Genomic DNA, 20,864 nt, shown 5'->3' on the forward strand with positions numbered 1-20,864 from the left:
AAAATAAACCACTGGCAGGGAAAGGGTCAAAGATAACCCAAATGCGTTGTTCCAATAATAACACAGAGATGTGTGTATTCTGGGACAACCCTTTAAGTGTGTTCACCCTAAACTAACAATGATTGTGTTGTTTTTTAACACATCCGTTCTAAGAGCGTGTTTTCATCCCTCAATATATTAAAAGTGAGTTATTTTTCTGGTTCATTACACCAGAAGATGATTTTAACTCGTCCTTCAGGTCTTAAACACAAACAGACAGAAGTTTACAGTAAATACACCTTCAATGGATTCAAGTGATTTAGGTGTGAGACACAGAAATGTGAAGCTTGTATTTGTTACATTTCTTATTTTAATTGTCACTGATGTGGCCGCAGTTTGCTACATGTTAAAGGTCACATCACATCAATCTGCTATTTCTCAAATGGATACTAACCGGGTTTACTGTTTTACCTCAACAGAGATTTCTGTCACACCAGTCTTATGCAACATGCAACATTAAAATCAAGGTATCTGTTTAAGAGTCATGAGCCTTATAGTTCCAGAAAGGAAAGAGAAAAATACTATTCAAATTATCCAGTTCATGTAGTCACAGTGAGTCTAAACCGATCAACAATGTGACATTATATTGATTGACAGCTGTCAGTCAAACATGAACAATAACAAATGAACAACAACAAACTGTGTGTGTGAGAAAGACAGACAATATGACAGACAGGACATTTCTGTACACACACACACACACACACACACACACACACACACACACACACACACACACACACACACACACACACACACACACACATACACACATACACACACACACGTTATTTATTACCTAAATGACCCATTACACACTTTACATGAACAAAACTAATCAATAACTCCATTATGACACGTTTAAAAGCTCAGAGGACACACTTATCTATTTCAACAACACACACATACACACACAATGTATTGATCCTATTATTGCGTTTTCCAGCCAGACATCAAATGACAGCCCTGATAAGACAAATGAAATGAATCTCTTTTAAAAAGCACATGCACGCTCATTCTTATGCCCCAAAACTGGGCCAAACTCTGTGATAAAGCAAAAAGTTGTGATGTAAAACTAAAGTTCCTGTTCTCATTTAATCTTTCAATACCCACAATGCACTACAGCAGAAGTGGACACTAAAATGTTACAATTTAAATAAAACGCTTAAAAGCTTTTAACATAGATAGCGCAGCAAAAATAGCCACAACAGAGATGAGACAATAATAAGACATGAATGAGAGGAAAGTAAAAGTGTAAACGCATGTGTGTGTGTCTGTGTGTGCTGATTCAGCAGTGTTGCGTAACAACTGATATGAATCTTTATCTTCTTTTTGACATAATAACAATGTGTTACATACGGTTTACAGTACACATATTGTTGTCCTGAAATATTGTAGTGTATATTATTATAATTCATAAATGATTCATTATTGTGAATCAATAAAACGCCACAAATGTTTTGTCCTGTTTGGTTTGTTGTTAGATCTTTTCTGCTAAATAATGTCTTGAATACATGAATTGTGTGGTGACAGAAAAATGTGACTTCACAGGACCACAGGTGTGTTAAACCCCGCCCACACAGGTACGTCATTCTTATTCATTTCTATAAGGAAAACAATGAGAGCTTTCTAGTAACGTGAGAGAGACTTTAACACTTTAATGAGTTTGCACTTTAAATTTAAATTATAGGCAAAACTTCAGTCAAATCGAATAAAAGTTTTACTCTCACGGGTAACTGAGATCAGACACGTTGTTCAGGTCTCATCTTCATCTTTAACCATCATCACAACTCATGAGAAACACTCAGACAGACAGCAAACAGACCCTTATAACCATAGATACACAATCACTTTAAATCTGATAACACCTGCGTGTGTGTGTTGTGTGACACGAGCACTCGCGTGACTCTATAAAAACACAAAAAGAGCAGAAACACTCACCAAAGTTTGTTCATACTGCAGAGCGCGCTGATCTGATCCCTCCACAGCCATGACTGTAACACTTTCTCTCGCACACACAAACACAGACAAAAATATAAAAAATACACAAACTTCCCCCCACACACACACACTGAAACACGCGAGCGTGGCAGTGCGCGTGAAGAAGCGCGACTCTCGCGTTATGAAACTCTGTCACAGAGCTCGTGTGTGAAAGAAGTTTGTCAGTCTTACAGACTTACAGTCTCCGCCTACTGTACTTATCCAGTCTCCGCCCACTCTACGTATGAAGTCTCCGCCCACTTTACTTATCCAGCCTCCGCCCACTCTCCTTATCAAGTCTCCGCCCACTTCGCGCGCATACGCACGGAACGCGGTGCGCTTTGAACAAACAGCGGCACATTTAAGGCTTTATGGATTAGTTTATAAGATTATATGTAAGTGTGATTTGATAAATGATTAATAGGACTGTAAAAAAACTACAAAATTTAAATGTGCTGTTATTGAGACGTTCAGAAGTGTATTGTTATAAAGAATTGTTTAAATACTTAAAAGATAGTTTGATGAACACGAAGGTATTTGAGGAATGTAACCAAACTGATCAGAGGCCCCATTGACTTCCATAGTAGGAAAAATAATACCATGGAAGTGAATGAGGCTCATGAACAATTTTGTTACAAACATTCCTCAAAATATCTTAATTTGTGTTCATCAGAATGTATACAAAAAAATGTATACAGGTTTGTAATAACATGAGAGTGAGAAAATGATGAAACAATTTATATTTTTGGGTGAACTATCCCTTTAAAGCAATTAAACATTTCTTGCATATTTTAGGCATATGCACTTTACAATTTAATGTTGCTCAGAATGTGTCGTGACAAATCAGGGATTAAAATTCAGCTCAAATGAAAGATTTAAAAAGTCTTAAAGTTTTATTATTATGTAAAAGTCTGTATTAAAAGTTTTATTATTGTGTGTGTAATCTTTCTCAGAAACACAAAGGCACACCTGAACAAAGAATATAAGCAGATAAAATAAGACGATAAGATAAAGACTAATGAATCAGAATAAAACTAAACCTTCATTAAAGTTTATCAGCCTATGAACTGTTAAACGAGTTAAATCAATAACGTTTATTTTCCATTACAGTAATCTGCACAGTTTAAAGAATCGTTGTAGGAAATATAACTTTTAAAAGACATCAAAGCAGGTGAAATGATCTTATATTACAGTTTTTTGTAATCCTTCAGAACACTGTAAAAATATGCAGCATTTGTCAAATCGACATTAAAAAAGTAAATTAAAAAACTTGATTTTATAAGTTATGTCAACTTTTCACAAGCCAAACTTAAATAGTAGGTTGAATTGACTTGCAAAACCAAGTTGTTTTAACTTATTTTAAAGTGTATAGACTGTGTTACTGTAAATGTGTGTTGAGCAGCAGTGACGCCCTCTTCTGTCTGATGTGAGTCACTGCATGTCTGGATCTCATGATCTCAAACAAACACATCTCAAAATATTTAACAAATAAAAGAAGTAATAATAGTCTCCATCTCGTGGTGGAATTTACTTCTGTCATTTCAATCTACAAACACATTTAAACCTTCTTGCACACTAGTAGATGTTTTATAAATACTGGAGATATTTGGGCAGAGCTAAGTAAAGTTTTTGGTCTAAACTTGTGTGTAGAGAGCCTCAGTTTGTGTTCAGATGTATGTGTGTGTGTGTGTGTTTTATGAATAATCAATTATTATTATTCTTTACAATTTTATTAGTGTTTGAATGCTTTGAAAATATACATTGTGGGATCCCAATGTCCCCACAAACATAGTAAAAGTCTTAACCACCTAATTCAATTGTGTTTGTGTGTGTGTGTGTCCTGCTCTTTTCAACCACAAACATCTTGAGTTGTTGATGTTCCTCTAATAACCTGTGACAGATGGTTAATGATTATCATAACCTCATAAAGAAACCAGTTCTAGAAATTTCTGAGAAGACACTGACTGACGTCACTTCATCAAAACAAAACAATCATCACCATCATTTCAAATGTGAATAAGGGAAATTATTTATCACTGCACAAGAACCACACTTTAAAAAATACTTTGCTGCCTTAAAATGTTTTGTTAAATCAACTTAGATTTACAAGTTATGTCAACAAAGATGAGTTGTCACAACTTATAAAATATAGCTGAGAAAAGTCAACTTAATTTTATAAGTTATAACAACTCACCTGTAGTTATAACAACTCATCTCTAGTCAAGATAAATAATAGTAAGTTGAAATTACTCGTAAATCCGAGTTGATTCAACAAAACATTTTAAGGCAGCAAAGTATTTTTTACAGTGCAGAGGCGTAGCCACGAGGAGGCCCGGGTGGGCCCCGCCCCTCATTTACATGTCCGGCCCCCTCAATTTCCAATTGCTTAAAATAAAATAAGAAAATGTTGATTTCTTAGTCTGATTGATAGATTGACCAATCAAAATGCTGCGCAGTAAAATGCATCTATTTTCAAACTTGATTGGATTAGCTCATTTCACCTGTTGACAGTGTTGACACTTTTCATAATCGCCCATATATAAATATATAACAAGCACAAATATCAATCCAGTCAGAAACTACAGAGAAGACAAATATCAGCCTACATTTTTATTAATGAACAATACTATAAATCAGCACAAAGATTAATCCTAGCAGATCTTTAAGAGATTATATCAGTTGATTTCATTGATCTGAATTGTGTTTTTATGGCTTTAATGCCATGAATAACATCTCAAGTGTAACACTGCAGTCAATCAATAAACACAAAGTTAAGATTTCTGATGATTTGAAGCTTTGATCTCTCTGAACTTTGACCTCTGACATCACACTCTGACCTCTAGTGAAGTATAAACCTGTGTGTGTGTCACAGTGTTGAGATGATGGCTATGTGAATGTCATGGCCTTCTTATTTTCAAAGAATTTATTTATTTTGTGTGTAGTATTTTTAGAAAAACATCAGCCACCCTCATCACACACACACACACGGTTTACAGTACACACATTGTTGTCCTGAAATACTGTAGATATTATCATTCATTAATGATTAATCAATTGTTATTGTGAATCCATTATCTCTCTATCTCCACAAATGGTTTGGTTTGATGTCCATATAACCTGCATTTAGGTTTTATTATAATCATATTTAGATTTTTGTTAAATCAACACAATAAAGAGATGAAGTTTATCGTTCAGTTGTGTATGTACTTCATTGAGACATTACAGCATTTTACAAAAAGCCACAAAAATCTTGTTTTACGTTTTAAAGTAAAATGGAAGTATAAACGGACTATTCGGCAAATGCACACATTATTGCTTATTTAATGTTTTAACCAATCATATAAAATAGCTGAAATAAGACAAACACATCTGGTTTAATGGCATTTGAGGGTACCTCTATCGCCCCCTTCAGTCTGAGGTTTGTTAGCACCAAATCAAAAGAAGAACACACATTGTAAAAATATGCAGCATTTTTGTCAAATCAACATCAATTTGTATGTTACTTTAACTAAAAAATTAAGTTAAACAATTTCTACTTGATTTTATAAGTTATGTCAACAATTCAGGTGGTTTTTACTTTAATTTTTACAGTGACGTAAAACAAAAAAAAACCCTAAAAGGATATGAAACTACATTACTGTGAAGAGTTTCTTTTTGCTTATATTCACTAAAGAGAAAGTCATGAAAATGAACTTCACTTGAAAACCGTGGACAGGAAACATCAATGTTTCGATTTCTCAACATCTAAAACATTAGTGGTTATTAAAGAGTTTTACATCCACATCAACATGTTTATATTTGAATAAGAGGAATGCTATTGTGTCCCATACAGCAAAAAATAAATTTTTCTGGCCAAAAATATATTTTAAATATATGCTAAATACATTTTGTAGAAAGTAGGCTAAAGCTTAATTAAATATATTTTTGAATGTGTAAATATATTAAGTTTTTAACTTTCATGTATGAATATATTTCAAAATGTATTTCAGGGGCAACAAATAAATTTCTATTTTTTCAATATGACAAAAATATATTTTTCATTGACAAAATATAAAAGTTTGTAAAAAATGTATGCGTTTGTATAAAATATATGTTTAATTTTGCAGTCGAGCAGTTTAAATTTAATGTTATGTTTACAGAAAGTTTTTCTGTCAATGTGATGTTAAAACAAATTCGTTAAAATATATTTATTCTTAAAATACATCAAGGAATTGCCAAAAAATATATTGGTGAAAAATAAATTTCTTCAAAATATATATTTAAAAATGTATTTAATTTTTTGTATTTTTGGAATATTTTAAAATATATTTAAAATTATATCAGAAAATATATGTTTTGTATGGGGTGGGTTTAAAATTTATCTTAGTGTGTGCAAGTTTCCAAAGATGAATATTTCGAATTATATCAAATCACTGTCACACATTGACCACATTGTACTTATGCTACGGGCCTGTTGAATGCTTTATTCTGATTGGTTGAGAAATGTTTCATGGGTGTTAATTATTTTTCTGTAATACGCACACCTGATGTGTCAAATGTCTTTAAATTACCACCATATCGATTTTGTGGTAATCGTGGTATAAGAGGAATAATTGTCCTTTGAATTATTCAAAAATAATGCACACTCGCGATGTAAGCGCATTCTCTTACGCATCGCATTACAACCTATTATTTTTTGAATAATTTAAAGTCACGTCATCAATTTTTTCCTTACATAAACAACTACCAAAACCTTCTGAAGTAATTCTGAAAAAGAAAAAAAATGTACTGTATTCTCTGTGAGAGACGGCTCAAGTATACTTTAACACACAAGTGGATTTAAACTCAGGATATCAATCTCAACTTTTTATTCCTCCCCTCAGAATAAAACCAAAAAAAGGGGTGGAGCTTTAAGACCTCATAATCCAGCCAATAAACAGAGGCCGTCATGTGTGAGTGACATCATTGATCTGAGGTGTTTGGTTGTTGTGTCAGGTTGACGTCAGGATCCAGCAGTTTTTGGACTTTAGTTTTCTCTGTAATGAAGTTGTTAGCGCCAGTCCCATAATCCTGAAAACTGATCAGTACAGGACGCAACTTCAAGCCCTCGTCTGTTAATGAGCCTTCGATCGCTTTACGCATCTACAACACAAATGAAAGGGAAATAATACAAATAATAAAACACACACAGTACACCTCAGGCATTTGTTGAGGGGTATGCAAGATTAGTTTTGGCACCCCAAAATTTTTTTTTCAAACCTAGTTTTCCCCACACAATTGTATTAATGCCTTTAATATACAGTAGACCCTCTTGGCCCTAACACACATATTGTCATTATTATTTCATTAATGTTTATACACCAACACAATACTAAACTTGCAAACAGTTATAATCTATAATGTCTTTATTCAACACATCCCATTAAACATTTACAGAGATGTGGAAAAAATAACTTCCCTGTTTTTGTTTTGTAATAGTTGTGTATGAGTCAATCATTTGTCCTCAACATTATACAGTCATTGGAAAAGGTTCAAATATGAAGATGCTGGAAAAGCAAAGAATGTGCTGGAAGCCGACAGATCAATGGGCAGTTTAATGGTTCAGATAAAACTCATGAACAACTATCACAAAACATAAAAAGAGTTGTGAGTCATGCAGGTAAGAACAGCAAAGGTATTTATTGCACTTTTTTGCATCATTGTGAATGTTGATGTGTTTATTAAAGACATGATTTATTATAATTGTTTATTGTAAGTTGAAGCACAATGGGTCTCATACCGAGCCCCTAAGGTGACATTGGAGTAAAATAATCTAAAGTTTAGTTTCATGTGCTCACGCTAAACCTTCAGAATTTGTTTTTAAGTTTAGTTTTGCTTGCGCATGTGAAACTAAATGTGCGCACACGAAAATATCGCGTTCGCACGTGAAAGCAAAAGTTTCATGTGTGCACGCGAAAGTTTCAAGTGAGCACGTGAAACTAAACACGGTAGTTTCACGTGCGCTCGTGATAGTTTCACGTGAGCATGCGAAACTAAACGCGAACGTTTCACGTGTGCACGCGACACTAAACTCTATTTAATTGTTGCCCAATGTCCCCTTAGAGGCTCCGTAGCGTACAGACATTTTCATGAACAAATCATGATTACAAAAAAAAAACGTTTGTATAAAAATTTCTTCTAAATGCATGACAAAATTTAAGGACAACAAAAAGCAATCATACGCAATAATTACATAAGCTATAATAAAATAGTAGGATATAATTATAATGTATATAATAATGTTGATATATAACATTTACATTATTATATTATAATATTTCCTATATTATATATTATTATATACATTTTCTATATTATTATTATTATATAAAGGATATTATAGATACTTATTTTTTTCCTACACAAATAAAGAATATTCACATAATGATAAATCTTCACGCTTTCCTACCTCACTTCTTAAATCTCTATAAGAAAAGGTCTGCTTAATGCCTAATGTAAGCGTAATGAAAAGTCTAAACGTCACTCACTTGATCTCCTGTCAGTTTTATTTTAGATACAAATGTGTATTTCAGATGTGTATTTCAAATTTTATATTAATAGATGTCTTTGTTATGGCATCCAATACTTTAATGTTACTCCGGTGGACAAAAGAATTTGAATTTAAAGTTAAATTGAAGTTAAATTTGAATTTTTACATTTCAGATCTGTGCGCCTACATTCAAGCTCTGATAGTTCTGGTAGCGACTTTAATAAATAATACAGTGTGACGTCCATATACTGCATACCCAATTTTGCAGACCATACAACATCAGATCAAAACACAACCTGTAGGCCTTCAAATATCTAAAAATGATTAACATAAGACTTTAATAAGACTAAAACAACTAAAAATAAAAATGTCTTATTGTTTGGCAATTTTTTTTATAACAAATATAAATCTTTTAGTTATGCTAATCCCAACAATATTTTTTTGTGAGTGAGGGCCTTAAGGTTAAAAAGACTGAGATCCCCACTACGGTTAACCCTTAGAGGAAAACGTCTCAGAATTTATAGTTTTAAATAAAAGTTTTACAAGTTATTGTTCTTATAAATATAAATATTTTAACTCTACAGTAAAAGCTGATTACTAATAATACTATGTATAATCATAATAATTATTATTAATAATAAAAATAAGTAATAACCCAGAGTAAACTCTTGAACACATGTAGCCAGAGTTAAGAATGACCCCCAGTTTAACAAATAAAAGTCCCTCCCATATACAAATGAGCAAAAATCTAGTCAATTTTATTCTTATGTTTTCTTGGTGATTTCTGACCTCTCTCAGTGAAACAACCCCAATAAGTCGTCCGATACTGGTGACGTATGCGTGATTCAGACTCAGCACAGAGAACATGGTGTGTGTCTGTCAGAGATATTCAAACACATAAAATTAATCATCTTACATTAAGAACGCTAATCTCATTTACTAATACATTAACTGATAAATGAACTAAACAAAACACACACACCTTGTGTAGTGAGGTTCTCTCCACCAGCTGGAAGGGGGCGGGGTCAATCTTACAGTTATTAAAGTTCACCTGCTCGTCAAGCTGTTGCTCCTCCCACTCCTTAATCTGCATTCACATTTAATCATACATGACTCTCAGTTACAGCATCAGCAGCAGTTTAGATGATTTAACAAACAAACGATAATGAAAATGTAGAAATGTCCAGAAATTTGTGTGTGAGGATAGAAACAGATTTATATGAAAAAAACTAATAAATTATCATTTATGTTGAAAATGCAATCTGGATTTTTTTTACTTTATATGGGAATAAAGTCATATTGAACCATTTTGGGTACATATAATGGATGTTTTAAGATGCTGGTTTGAAATATACTTAAACTAAGCCCCAGATAGAAAATGAATCTAAATATGTCAGCTACTTTCTGTTATTAAAGTAGGCATTAAAATGGCTAATATGATTATATATGATATCTTAATCATGCAAATATATATTTTTTGTCTATTTCTGCACTGTCTCTCCCTCATTATGTGTTATGTTAAACCTGTAACCCTTATTACGATTTTATCATTACAGACGTGCATGCTTCCAACTATCTAAAATAATAAATCAATCTTTAAATACTGAAGTAAATGCATGTGTGTGTTTTATATTTCTTACCTCTCGAAGTATCCTTTCACCATCTACATCCCCGTCATCCTGGAGAGAGAAAAGAGTAAATATCACAACACACACAAATACAAACTAGGGCTGCATAACGATTAATCACAACTAATCGTTGCATTATAAAAGTTTTTGTTTACATCATATGTGTTTGTATAATAGTTATGTATATATAAATACACACACATGCATGTATAACTTTAAGCAAAAAATATATTTTAGTATTAAGTATGTATTATTTATATATAATATAAATCATATATAAATGTGAAAATGTATATACACTTTTTATTTTTTTTAAACATATTCATGCATGTGTGTGTATTTATTTTTACAGAATTACTATACACAATACAAACACATATATTATGTAAACAAAAACTTTTATTATGCAAATGATTAGTTGCCATTAATCATTATGCAGCCCTAATCCACATGAATTAAAAGATACTCATTCATTGGCTGATATTTTAATACAAATAAATATCAGATATCAGTGCATACTTCAATCAATTCTCTTTACTCAATAAAAGTCGACATGTTTGTCTTTATATGTAATGTCATGCAGATGCTTCACTGATCTGAGATGACGTCATTAATAAAGTTAAACATACAGTATGTGTGTAGATGATTTAAATGATGACCTCTATCATGACCGCCTGAGCATCACCAAACAACAGATTCTTCAAGATGCTGCTGGACTCTGAAAGAGAAAACTCACACACTTATAATACCATGTTTACTATAGTAAAACCTGTACACTGCTTTGGGTATTGATATAATAAATAAAGAATGAACAACACGTGTTTGTATGATTACTTGTTGGCGTATCAGTTGTTTCCTCAGTGTCAGATGATCTCCTCAGTGCTGTTTTAGGAGAAACAGGATCAGCAGAAGCAGCAGCAGAGGATTCATCTGTAGACCTCTACAACACACACACACAACACAGTGTTACACTGCAGGCTCTTTAACAACAAACGTTGTGTTGTAATGTGAAGATTGATGTTGTGTGCCTGACCTGGAAGTGAACTTCATACCGTCCCTCGACACGCTCTCGCAGCTCCTGCACACGCTGCTTTATGAGCGAACATAACTGAGCACGCTCAACAGATCCCAACAAGATCATCGACTCTAAAATGAGAAGAAAACATGGATTGACAAAGTTCTTAAAAACAATAAAGCGCCTGACTGGTAGCAGGGCAAATATGTCAGCATCATTTTAGTGTGCGTGCATGAGTGTGTGTGTGCATTTGTGTGTGTACCTGCAGACTTCACCAGCGGCAGCTTCTTGAGTTTTGTCATGCGGAGGATCTTGAGCAGATCTTTGTAGGTGGACTTCAGACTGATATATTGAACATCTCTCACCATGAAGTCCTCCACATGGATATTATACTTGCTAGAGAGAGCAAAAGTTACAAATGAAACATCTTTTATGACAGTGATGGATTAATACATGAAATGTTTTGAGTCTCACTCTTGGTGACCCCAGCCCATCTCAGGCAGGTACGGCAGTTTTTTAATGCGAATGATGGAGTCGTAGATGGACGGCTGAAGATTCTGTGCGATGATGTTGGAGATAATGACAGCGGCGAGGATGGGCAGACCGTATCTGATCTGTCCTGTTAACTCAATCATGATGACCGCGGTGGAGATCGTATGAGTGATTCCTGCCGTCAACGCCGCTGCGGCTACAAACAAACACAACAGACAAATCAACTCAATGCTTATCAACATAAAACTGATGAATGCTTGTGTGCATGTGAATATGTGAACTCATCATACACATCTGATCTTCTTACAGAAAGTGTGAATTTACTTTCTGAATGTTTGTGCGTTTCTCACCCACGACAGCGTAAGCTCCAGGGACGACAGGGTGATACACTTCATCTGTTTCAATGCCATCCGGAAATAAAGTGGCCATACCTTCACCAACCAAACGTCCGAATGCAGCACCTGACACATAAACACAAACACACACTTCAACACATCAGATGATACGTGTAATGGTTACTGATCTCATGAGACAACAACACACACTTACCAATAACAAACACGGGTACAAATGAACCGCATGGTATAGGAAGTGTTATGGAGAGAGCTGACATCCAGAACTACACAACAATACAGACACAAACACACACAATAAACATGTTCAGTGAGTGTGTGTGTGTGTGTGTGTGTGCGTTTGTGTATGTGTGTGTGTGTGTTTACCTTCATGAAGACAAACACAGACAGGACTACAAAGACATTGGCCTGTGGATGTTTCCAGGCAAATAAATGATCGTCTTGATCAAAGTCTTCTACAATCCCATCTCTTGACCAGGTGCGATTGTCAAAAAATGAAATCAAGGAGTCCTTTTGTGTAAGCTATGAGGAAATGATGTCACAGATAAGATGAAACGATTAAATAAGTGATTTAATGTGTGTGTGTGTGTGTGTGTGTGTGTGTGTGTGTGTGTGTTTTATTAAGTGTGTGTGTTACCTGTCCAGCCATGAATTGTCCAAAGCCCGGAGGGAACGTAAGTGTTGATATAAACACTGACACCAGACCAGAGTACACGAAACAGCTATACACAAAGAGACATACAAACACACATTCACATGTTTATCTACCTATCTGTGTAAATAAAAACATATCATCTCATATAGAGCTCATTATAATCATTGCATTATTTATCATTGAAGCCCAACATACCAAATCTTCAAATTATAATGATCATTCATTTTGCAAGCTGTAACTTTAACAATCTATATTTTCTATCTCTGTTTAAAACATTCAGCACATTTTACTATATGTACTTATGTTTACAAGTCAAATGATGTCAAACTTATGTTGCGTACACACCAAATGTGAAACATCGCATTCCCCTCTCTAGATTACTCGTAGGATTTATCTTTGTGTCATGCAAATATTTTGCTTGAGTTGAAATTTTTCAATTTGCATGAAGACACGTTTGAGGTGAATAGTGCGCGTTTTTCACAATTTACGTTAAGCAGGCTTTATAGTTGTGCATGGTTTTACGCTGTAGGCTATGCGTAGGCTGAGCATAGGCTGTTGCATAGGCTGTTGCGTAGGCTATGCATAGGCTGAGCATTGGCTGTTCCATAGGCTGTGCGTAGGCTGATCATAGGCTGTTACGTAGGCTGTGCGTAGGCTGAGCATAGGCTGTTGCATAGGCTGTTGCGTAGGCTGTGCGTAGGCTATGCATAGGCTGAGCATAGGCTGTTACGTAGGCTGTGCGTAGGCTGAGCATAGGCTGTTGCATAGGCTGTTGCGTAGGCTGTGCGTAGGCTATGCATAGGCTGAGCATAGGCTGTTGCGTAGGCTGTGCGTACGCTATGCATAGGCTGAGCATTGGCTGTTCCATAGGCTGTGCGTAGGCTGATCATAGGCTGTTGCGTAGGCTGTGCGTAGGCTGAGCATAGGCTGTTGCATAGGCTGTTGCGTAGGCTGTGCGTAGGCTGTGCGTAGGCTATGCATAGGCTGAGCATAGGCTGTTGCGTAGGCTGTGCGTATGCTATGCATAGGCTGAGCATTGGCTGTTCCATAGGCTGTGCATAGGCTGAGCATAGGCTGTTGCGTAGGCTGAGCATAGGCTGTTGCGTAGGCTGTGCGTAGGCTGAGCATAGGTTGTTGCGTAGGCTGTGCGTAGGCTATGCGTAGGCTGAGCATAGGCTGTTGCGTAGGCTGTGCGTAGGCTATGCATAGGCTGAGCATTGGCTGTTCCATAGGCTGTGCGTAGGCTATGCGTAGGCTGAGCGTAGGCTGTTGTGTAGGCTGTGCGTAGGTTATGTGTAGGCTGAGCATAGGCTGTTGCGTAGGCTGTGCGTAGGCTATGCACAGGCTGTTCCATAGGCTGTGCGTAGGCTATGCGTAGGCTGAGCATAGGCTGTTGCGTAGGCTGTGTGTAGGCTATGCGTAGGCTGAGCATAGGCTGTGCGTAGGCTATGCGTAGGCTGAGCATAGGCTGTTGTGTAGGCTGTGCGTAAGCTGAGCATAGGCTGTGCGTAGGCTATGCGTAGGCTATGCATAGGCTGTGTGTAGGCTGATGTGCATCTATGGCATCGAGGCTACACCATACAACCTGTGCTGAAGTATAACGAGGCCTTTATTCCCATCGCCCCGTGCTAGTTTGCGTCTATTAGCGTCTTTGCATTGACTATGTATGAAATCTACTCGTGCAAATCCTTGAATTCACGTTTTGTGTGTACACCCCATAACACTTTAGGGTAAAATAAAGAGACTGTTGAAAAGAGACATGTAGTTGCTCAATGTCTGATTTTTTTTAAAGATAGCAGCTTTAATGTGAACGTTAAAATAAATGCATTTTATGCTGCATACACACCAAACACAAAGCATCATGTTCTTCAATCTAGCTTACTCGCAGGATTTACTTTTTCTGTCATGCAAATTTTTTCTGCTTCAGTTGAATATTTTCATCTTGCGCAACGCCACGTCTGAGGTGAAAAGCCTATGTGTTTTCACAACAATCGTGCCGCCCAATTCATGCTGCCCAATTCGGCCATTTGCATTACCCCCGCACAAGTTTACATCTATTTGCACCTTTGCATTGACTTTGTTCTACTTGTTCAAAACGTTGAATTGGTGTGTACGCCCCAAAAGAAGATTTCCCCTTACAACATTTCCCTTATGTTGGCATGACATGAAACAAATACACACATACAGGACTAACAACACTAACTTTGATATAAGGAAGTTGTTCATCGCTTTCTGTTTCTTCACAAATCGAGTAATCTGTCCATTCAAATAGACAAAGAGAGCTCCACCAAACCCACAAACTATTCTGCAGAGAGAAAGAGAGACATCTGTTGTTAAAGTTGTGTGTGTGTGTTCACTTGAATTAGATATTTTCTGAGCTGAAATGTTTCACTTCTCCTTTAAATGAATGCAGTAAAAGACATTGATTAAAGAGACAACATAGGACTGCTGTACTTTAAAACACAATTTCTTACACAACAGGACCATTGAAATGCTTGGTGACTTTAAAGCCAACTTTCTACTGTACACGACAAATGACGGCCAATAAATCGAAAGGAGAGTCGGAAAGGGGCTGCGAGGGTGTCAACCATCAGTGGGTGCATTATTTTCTGATTCAATTTGAGCTTTGAATGCATAAAAAATTAAACTGTGTGACTATAACGCATGTGACATCCCGACCGGAAGTGATGTATTTCAGTGTGTTTTAATCAAAACAATGTGTGCAATGTGAAAATTATTTTTTGTTTAGCTTTATCAGTAACACTTGAATCCTTAAAAAACGATTGATTCCTGAAAAGTACATTTTAAGTATAAATATATTGGTAGATTAAAGGCTCTTGCGCTGGAATGAGCTTCTCTCCCATGTTGACACGGATTTATAATTAAACTGAAGTTTCATTACAACTGCCACTAGGGGGCGAACTCAGCCAGTTGTGTCCGAATGTAGTGTACAATGGAAAGACAGTTTGGCCTATATATCTTTAAAATATTAAAAAGAAAACATGAAGTGCAGTTTTAGTCATTAGGAGAAGACTGACTATATGTTGTGAATACTTGAAATATAACAATTTATGAAAGTTAACCATTATAAATAAATAAAAAAATTGTGCAATGTTCATAGTTGAACTATTATCATTTGGCTCTTGCAATGTTAAACTGCAATTGTTTCAGTAAAGGCAAAATACTGGATACAAGAATCTTTTTGGAAAATGCATGTTTTTTAATATATGACCTAGTACAAAAAGTAACAAAAACAACATACATTATAACACATATAATAATAATGTGCATAGGCCTAAAAGGTAAAAGTAAAAAAATTATAAAAGGTAAAAATAGGGGTAAAAGTTTGGCCCGCATCATATTTAGACTTTTAAAATCTGGCCCCGAAGAATAGTAGTCGTACTGCCCTATGGTATCTACACATTCACTTGTGAATTTAATGTGAAATCTTAATGCTGATTAAGAAACTGATGAACTCACCCCATAGCGATGAAGACTGGAAGTTCCTGCAGGTCAAAAGGATGATCAAGCCTGAAGGTTGTTGGAAAAAGAGCCATGATGGTCTCTGAGAGAGAGAGAGAGAGAGATGCAGTGACAAATATATTAAAGTGTTCAAACAGTTTACATAACTATGGTAAAAGTCACTGTAACATAACTAGAGCTGTCACAATGATTAAATAATCATTTCATCGCGATTGTTTGACCTCATCGCGATGATTTCAGATCACCGCAATGATTGCACATCTCTCTAAAAACACAAGGGGGAGCTACAGCGCCTGTATAAATGAGACCGTATCAGATTACTTTTAAATATCTGTTATCTGTATTAATATTTACTGCCAGATAAACCTTGCAAAATATTTAATTTAATTATATAGATTTATATAATTATAATTTATAAAAGAATTATAGATTTATAATTATAATCACAACAATACGTGAAAATTATTTCATAAAAAAAGAAAAAAATTGTCAAAGCCCTAAAACAAGCAATCAATCGTCATAATCATCATAATTAATTAGACAATTAACCCTCAGCCAAATTTCATAATCGTGACAGCCCTAAATATAACTTATTTGATGAATCCAAACCTTCTTCTTTCTTCCACACCACCAGCAGTCTGAAGATAAGGATACCGAATGTTGCAGACATCATCCCTCGCCAGTAGTTTCTTACCACAAAAAACATTGAGGTGACCTCAACGCTGAACAACACACCTGAAACACACAACACATCTCACAACAATTGTTTCATAAATGAATCCAGAATGTATAATCATACTGTATGTCCATTCAGATTAAAAGTGCAGTGTGATTAAAATTGCAAAATAATCTACATAACTATATTATCAGTGGTGTAAGACCTTACATAATCAACTGTATTGTTTTTATTAACTTAGAATGAGACGTTTTTATCTCCATACACCGTGGATCCCCTTACATGAAAGTCGTGTCATGTTTCTACAGTAGAAGTGTTTTGTCACTACGTTGTCTCAGACAATAACATGTTTGTCCTGTGGCGGCTACCGTAGCTTCTCTATGTGTTTTAAAAGGAAGGGTTGAGCTGTGGACTGAGCCGTTGGTTGCAATTTACAAACACTAGATCTACACGCTGCACCTTTAAAGCATCTGACAAACATATCAATGAGGTTATATGTTGTCAGAAATGTCAACACACCTCCAAGAGGAGCAGCGAAGCAGCATCCGATCCCAACCGCACAACCAGCGGTGAGCATCTCCAGGTTTCGGGCCTCATTCTGTTCAACAACACAATATACATTATGTAAGAAATAATTGATCGGCAGGCCCTTGAATCTTTCTAAAATACAGCCAAGGTAGTAGTAAATCATTCAAAGGACGGTTACCACAGACATTGCTCTGATGGTTATTTTAATACATTTGATAGCTTAAGTGTGTATTTTACAGAAAAATAATCAACACCCGTTCTCAGTAATGTACAGTAATGTGTTTGATTTACCTTATAAATATCACTGAAGAAAGACATGAATTTACAAACAACAGCAGCACATATAGCACCGAAGTGCACGAATGGACCCTTCAAGAGAGAAACAAACAAACATTTATCCAGTTATTGTATGTACAAGATGACTTACTGTACATTACTAAATGTGTATGCGTGTGTGTGTTTACCTCTTTCCCTACAGGCAATTCACTTCCCAGGACACAGACCAGACTGATGACTTTGGTCATTAATGTTTTAAATGTGAGATATTCTTTTAACATCACACCTCTTAAGATCGTCTTAATTTCAGGAATACCAGACCCTAAATTGATATGAAAAGAGAATAAAGACTCATGTCTTCAGGTTTAGATTAGGTGTAGGACTGATGTGTGTGATGTGTGTCTCACCAGCAGCTTGAGGTGCAAACAACTGTGTGAATCCTGCCGCAAAAAGCATGAGAAGTAAAGGAAATACGACCCACGACAAATACTGCAACATCACATTACTATCCGAAGCATGATAGAGAAACCTGTGTGCTGGAGAGAGAGAACCTCAGTATAAAGAAAATTGATGAAATACAAAAACATTAATGAATAATATTTTGCACACTCACCATCTGTGAAGAGGAAGATGAAGATATCCATGAAAAAACTTAGGAGTGCAAGAAAAATTCCCAATAATATGAGAAAGATCCATTCTGCTCCGATCCATGACAGGAACAATCGCTGACAGCACGCTGCCCACCCTAAACACACAGAACAGGTGTTACCCATAATGCACCACTGCACACCTGGAATACTTTATAGGGTTAAAAACATACATTTCACTTCACAATACATCAACAGTGCAGTCTGCTTTAAAATGTTTTTGACTAATGCAACATAAAACAGATACATTTAAGAAAAACACCCAAAAATCTCACTTTGATCCCTCTTGATTTGTTGTGGATTTGATGACTCACTTGGACGCTTGACCCCTCGTCCCTTCTCATCTTCGTCTTTGGGCAACGCGCCGCGTTCAGATGTGTAGCGTCGATGACGCGCGTTCTCTCGCAGTGGGACTGACTCTTCCTGATACACACAAAGATTCATAATCATATAAAAACTTCATCATACTTTTACAAAACTACTATGGATATAAACAACATCACACACAATTCTTCACATCTGTGCTGATGTTATACACACAGCTTACCTGTGTTTAAAAAAACGTATATTTCACAGTAATGTTTTTAATATTTATAATGAACTTTAAATATGGAAAGCGGTACATCGACATTTTCAAGAGATGATAAAAGTTTGTTAGTTTTGTAGAGTAGACGCGTGCATTCTGCGCATGCGTGAGTGGGTAATATTCTCACCAACCACCACCAGGTGGCAGCAGCCTGGTGAAGCTGCAGAAGCGCAGAACTATTATACGTCATGATGACGTGTCTGAAGCCGAAAGTGGACGGAGTAGCAGTGTGTTTATTTAATTTTATATTTTAGAATTTTGTATTTTTAATTAATTGTATTTATTTGGAGAAGATACAGCTAGTGTAATGCTTTTGCTATTTAAGAGGAGCAAACACTTTCATGACGTCAAAGTTCCGCGAGAGCGAGTCGAGAAATCCTTCGGAGGAGTCTGCTTTCACATCACTCTCGCGGAACTTTGACGTCATCCGCCTCTCGGTTCTTGCAGCGCCGCATGAAGTCGAACAAAGGCTTTTGTGGGGACATTTTAATAAGGTTGTAATAAAAATAGATATCCAATCAAGCTTAATAAACAGATTAAAATGTAATTTTATATTATGGAAAAAAATGTGAATTGTAACTGACTGAGGTCTGACAATTACTCCCACAAAAAAAATAAAAAAAACATCACTTTACCTCAGAGAAGCCATTAAATCTGTTTGTATAGATTCGTTTTTTAAGGATTGAAAGCTTAAAGTTGGAGTACTAGTTAGTGCCATAATATAGCCAAAAAGAGATAGGATATTATATAATCAGGCTGGTTTTAATAAAACATACGTGTCCCTGTCTGTGAAAACCCAATGTTTTTTACATAATTTACTACATAAACTCATACTATATAATGCAAAGATTACTTTTGTGAAAATATAATCTTGATATCTTTAAAATTGACTGAGTAAGATCATGACAAAGATTAAAATCAATAAGTGAAATCAAAAAATAAAATGTGAAATCAAAAAATAAACATTTTAAAGCATTGTTACAATATATATTTTTTAATTATTTTGAAAATTGAATTATTAATTTTCAAATTCAAAAATATATTTGATTAAGCTTTACTTTCTACAAAATGTAAATGTATTTAGCATATATTTAAAACGTGTTTTTGGCCAAAGATTTATTTTTTTGCTGTATGGGTTTCTTCTATTATTATTATTTTAATTATCCTTATTTTGCTTTTTTTAATAATTTGTGATAAAATGAAGAGTTTGGTTCCAAAACCAGAATTAATTAAAATGTTTCAAAAATCTTTTTTTTTGATTGTGCAGCATTCCAATTAATAGCAATCAAGCTGCAGTTTTGATCTAAGCCTTTATAACAAAAATAAATAAATAAATAAATAAATAAATAAATCTAATTAGCATAATAAAACACATTAAAAACATGATAACGTAATAATAAACATGTTGTGATTTTTTTTTTAACTGCAGTTATCTGGTTTTCAAATATTTTCTTTGGTTAAATGAAAGAACATTTGTCAGGGTGATATTTTACCCTGAATTATTTCATATTTCTATAAAACACTGAAATAAAGAAAAGAAACACTTACCAAAGTGTGTTCATACTGCTGGTCACTTTTGTCTGCAGCCATGACTCTGAACTCTCTCTCTCTCTCTTATTGTTCACTGCACCTCACTCTCTCTGCATCTCATACAGTCTCACTCTTAACCTCACAGACGTAATGCATTCAGGAGAGATGAGACAGTTTGAGGTATCACTCCAGTAATGATGATCAGTGATGAAGCACTATGTCAGAATTAGATTTTATGATTGAAAGTTTTGTATTGAGTTTAGTTTAAGGCGGGACCTACAGCGAGAAACTCTCCACCCACTGAACACAAGAAATGAGCTAAACTACTCAGAAATGACAGCAAAGTTAAGAAAACAGTTCTTCTTCAAGACATTTCAAGTTTAATATTGTGATTGGCTTCAGTGACATTGTGGGTGCTAGGATGCAATCTGATTGGTTGAGTACTGTACACATACTTTATATGGTCAC

General features: G+C 35.3%; 2 protein-coding genes across 5 annotated transcripts in view; both read right to left on the reverse strand.

The window, feature by feature from the left end:
• The window catches only part of LOC129438744 (chloride channel protein 2), a 57,023-nt gene extending 54,808 nt beyond the window's left edge, over positions 1-2,215 (reverse strand). For 2 of the 4 annotated variants that reach the window (XM_073865935.1, XM_073865936.1), the window contains exon 1: positions 1,981-2,214. In XM_073865935.1, the coding sequence (XP_073722036.1) occupies positions 1,981-2,031 (51 nt within the window). In that variant the 5' untranslated portion in view covers positions 2,032-2,214. Of the gene's footprint in view, positions 1-1,980 lie in introns of all 4 variants that reach the window. The other 2 variants (XM_073865934.1, XM_073865937.1) reach the window with 2 other exon arrangements.
• A 2,408-nt stretch (positions 2,216-4,623) lies between these two features.
• LOC141363293 (chloride channel protein 2-like) lies at positions 4,624-20,617 on the reverse strand. The gene is made up of 23 exons (XM_073865938.1): positions 20,415-20,617; positions 18,556-18,703; positions 18,247-18,378; positions 18,041-18,169; positions 17,822-17,955; positions 17,649-17,726; positions 17,349-17,427; positions 16,763-16,888; positions 16,151-16,235; positions 14,874-14,975; positions 12,653-12,737; positions 12,382-12,537; positions 12,212-12,281; positions 12,013-12,123; positions 11,645-11,858; positions 11,433-11,566; positions 11,189-11,301; positions 10,990-11,095; positions 10,815-10,873; positions 10,168-10,206; positions 9,510-9,614; positions 9,317-9,403; positions 4,624-7,140 (listed from the first exon to the last, which is right to left on the reverse strand). Exons 1-23 carry the CDS (start codon positions 20,454-20,456, stop codon positions 6,961-6,963), a joined length of 2,514 nt encoding a protein of 837 aa, XP_073722039.1. The 5' UTR covers positions 20,457-20,617; the 3' UTR covers positions 4,624-6,960.
• Positions 20,618-20,864: the final 247 nt, after the last annotated feature.

The sequence above is a fragment of the Misgurnus anguillicaudatus genome, unplaced genomic scaffold (genome assembly GCF_027580225.2).
Source record: "Misgurnus anguillicaudatus unplaced genomic scaffold, ASM2758022v2 HiC_scaffold_33, whole genome shotgun sequence".
In the NCBI taxonomy this organism is placed as follows: Eukaryota; Metazoa; Chordata; class Actinopteri; order Cypriniformes; family Cobitidae; genus Misgurnus; species Misgurnus anguillicaudatus.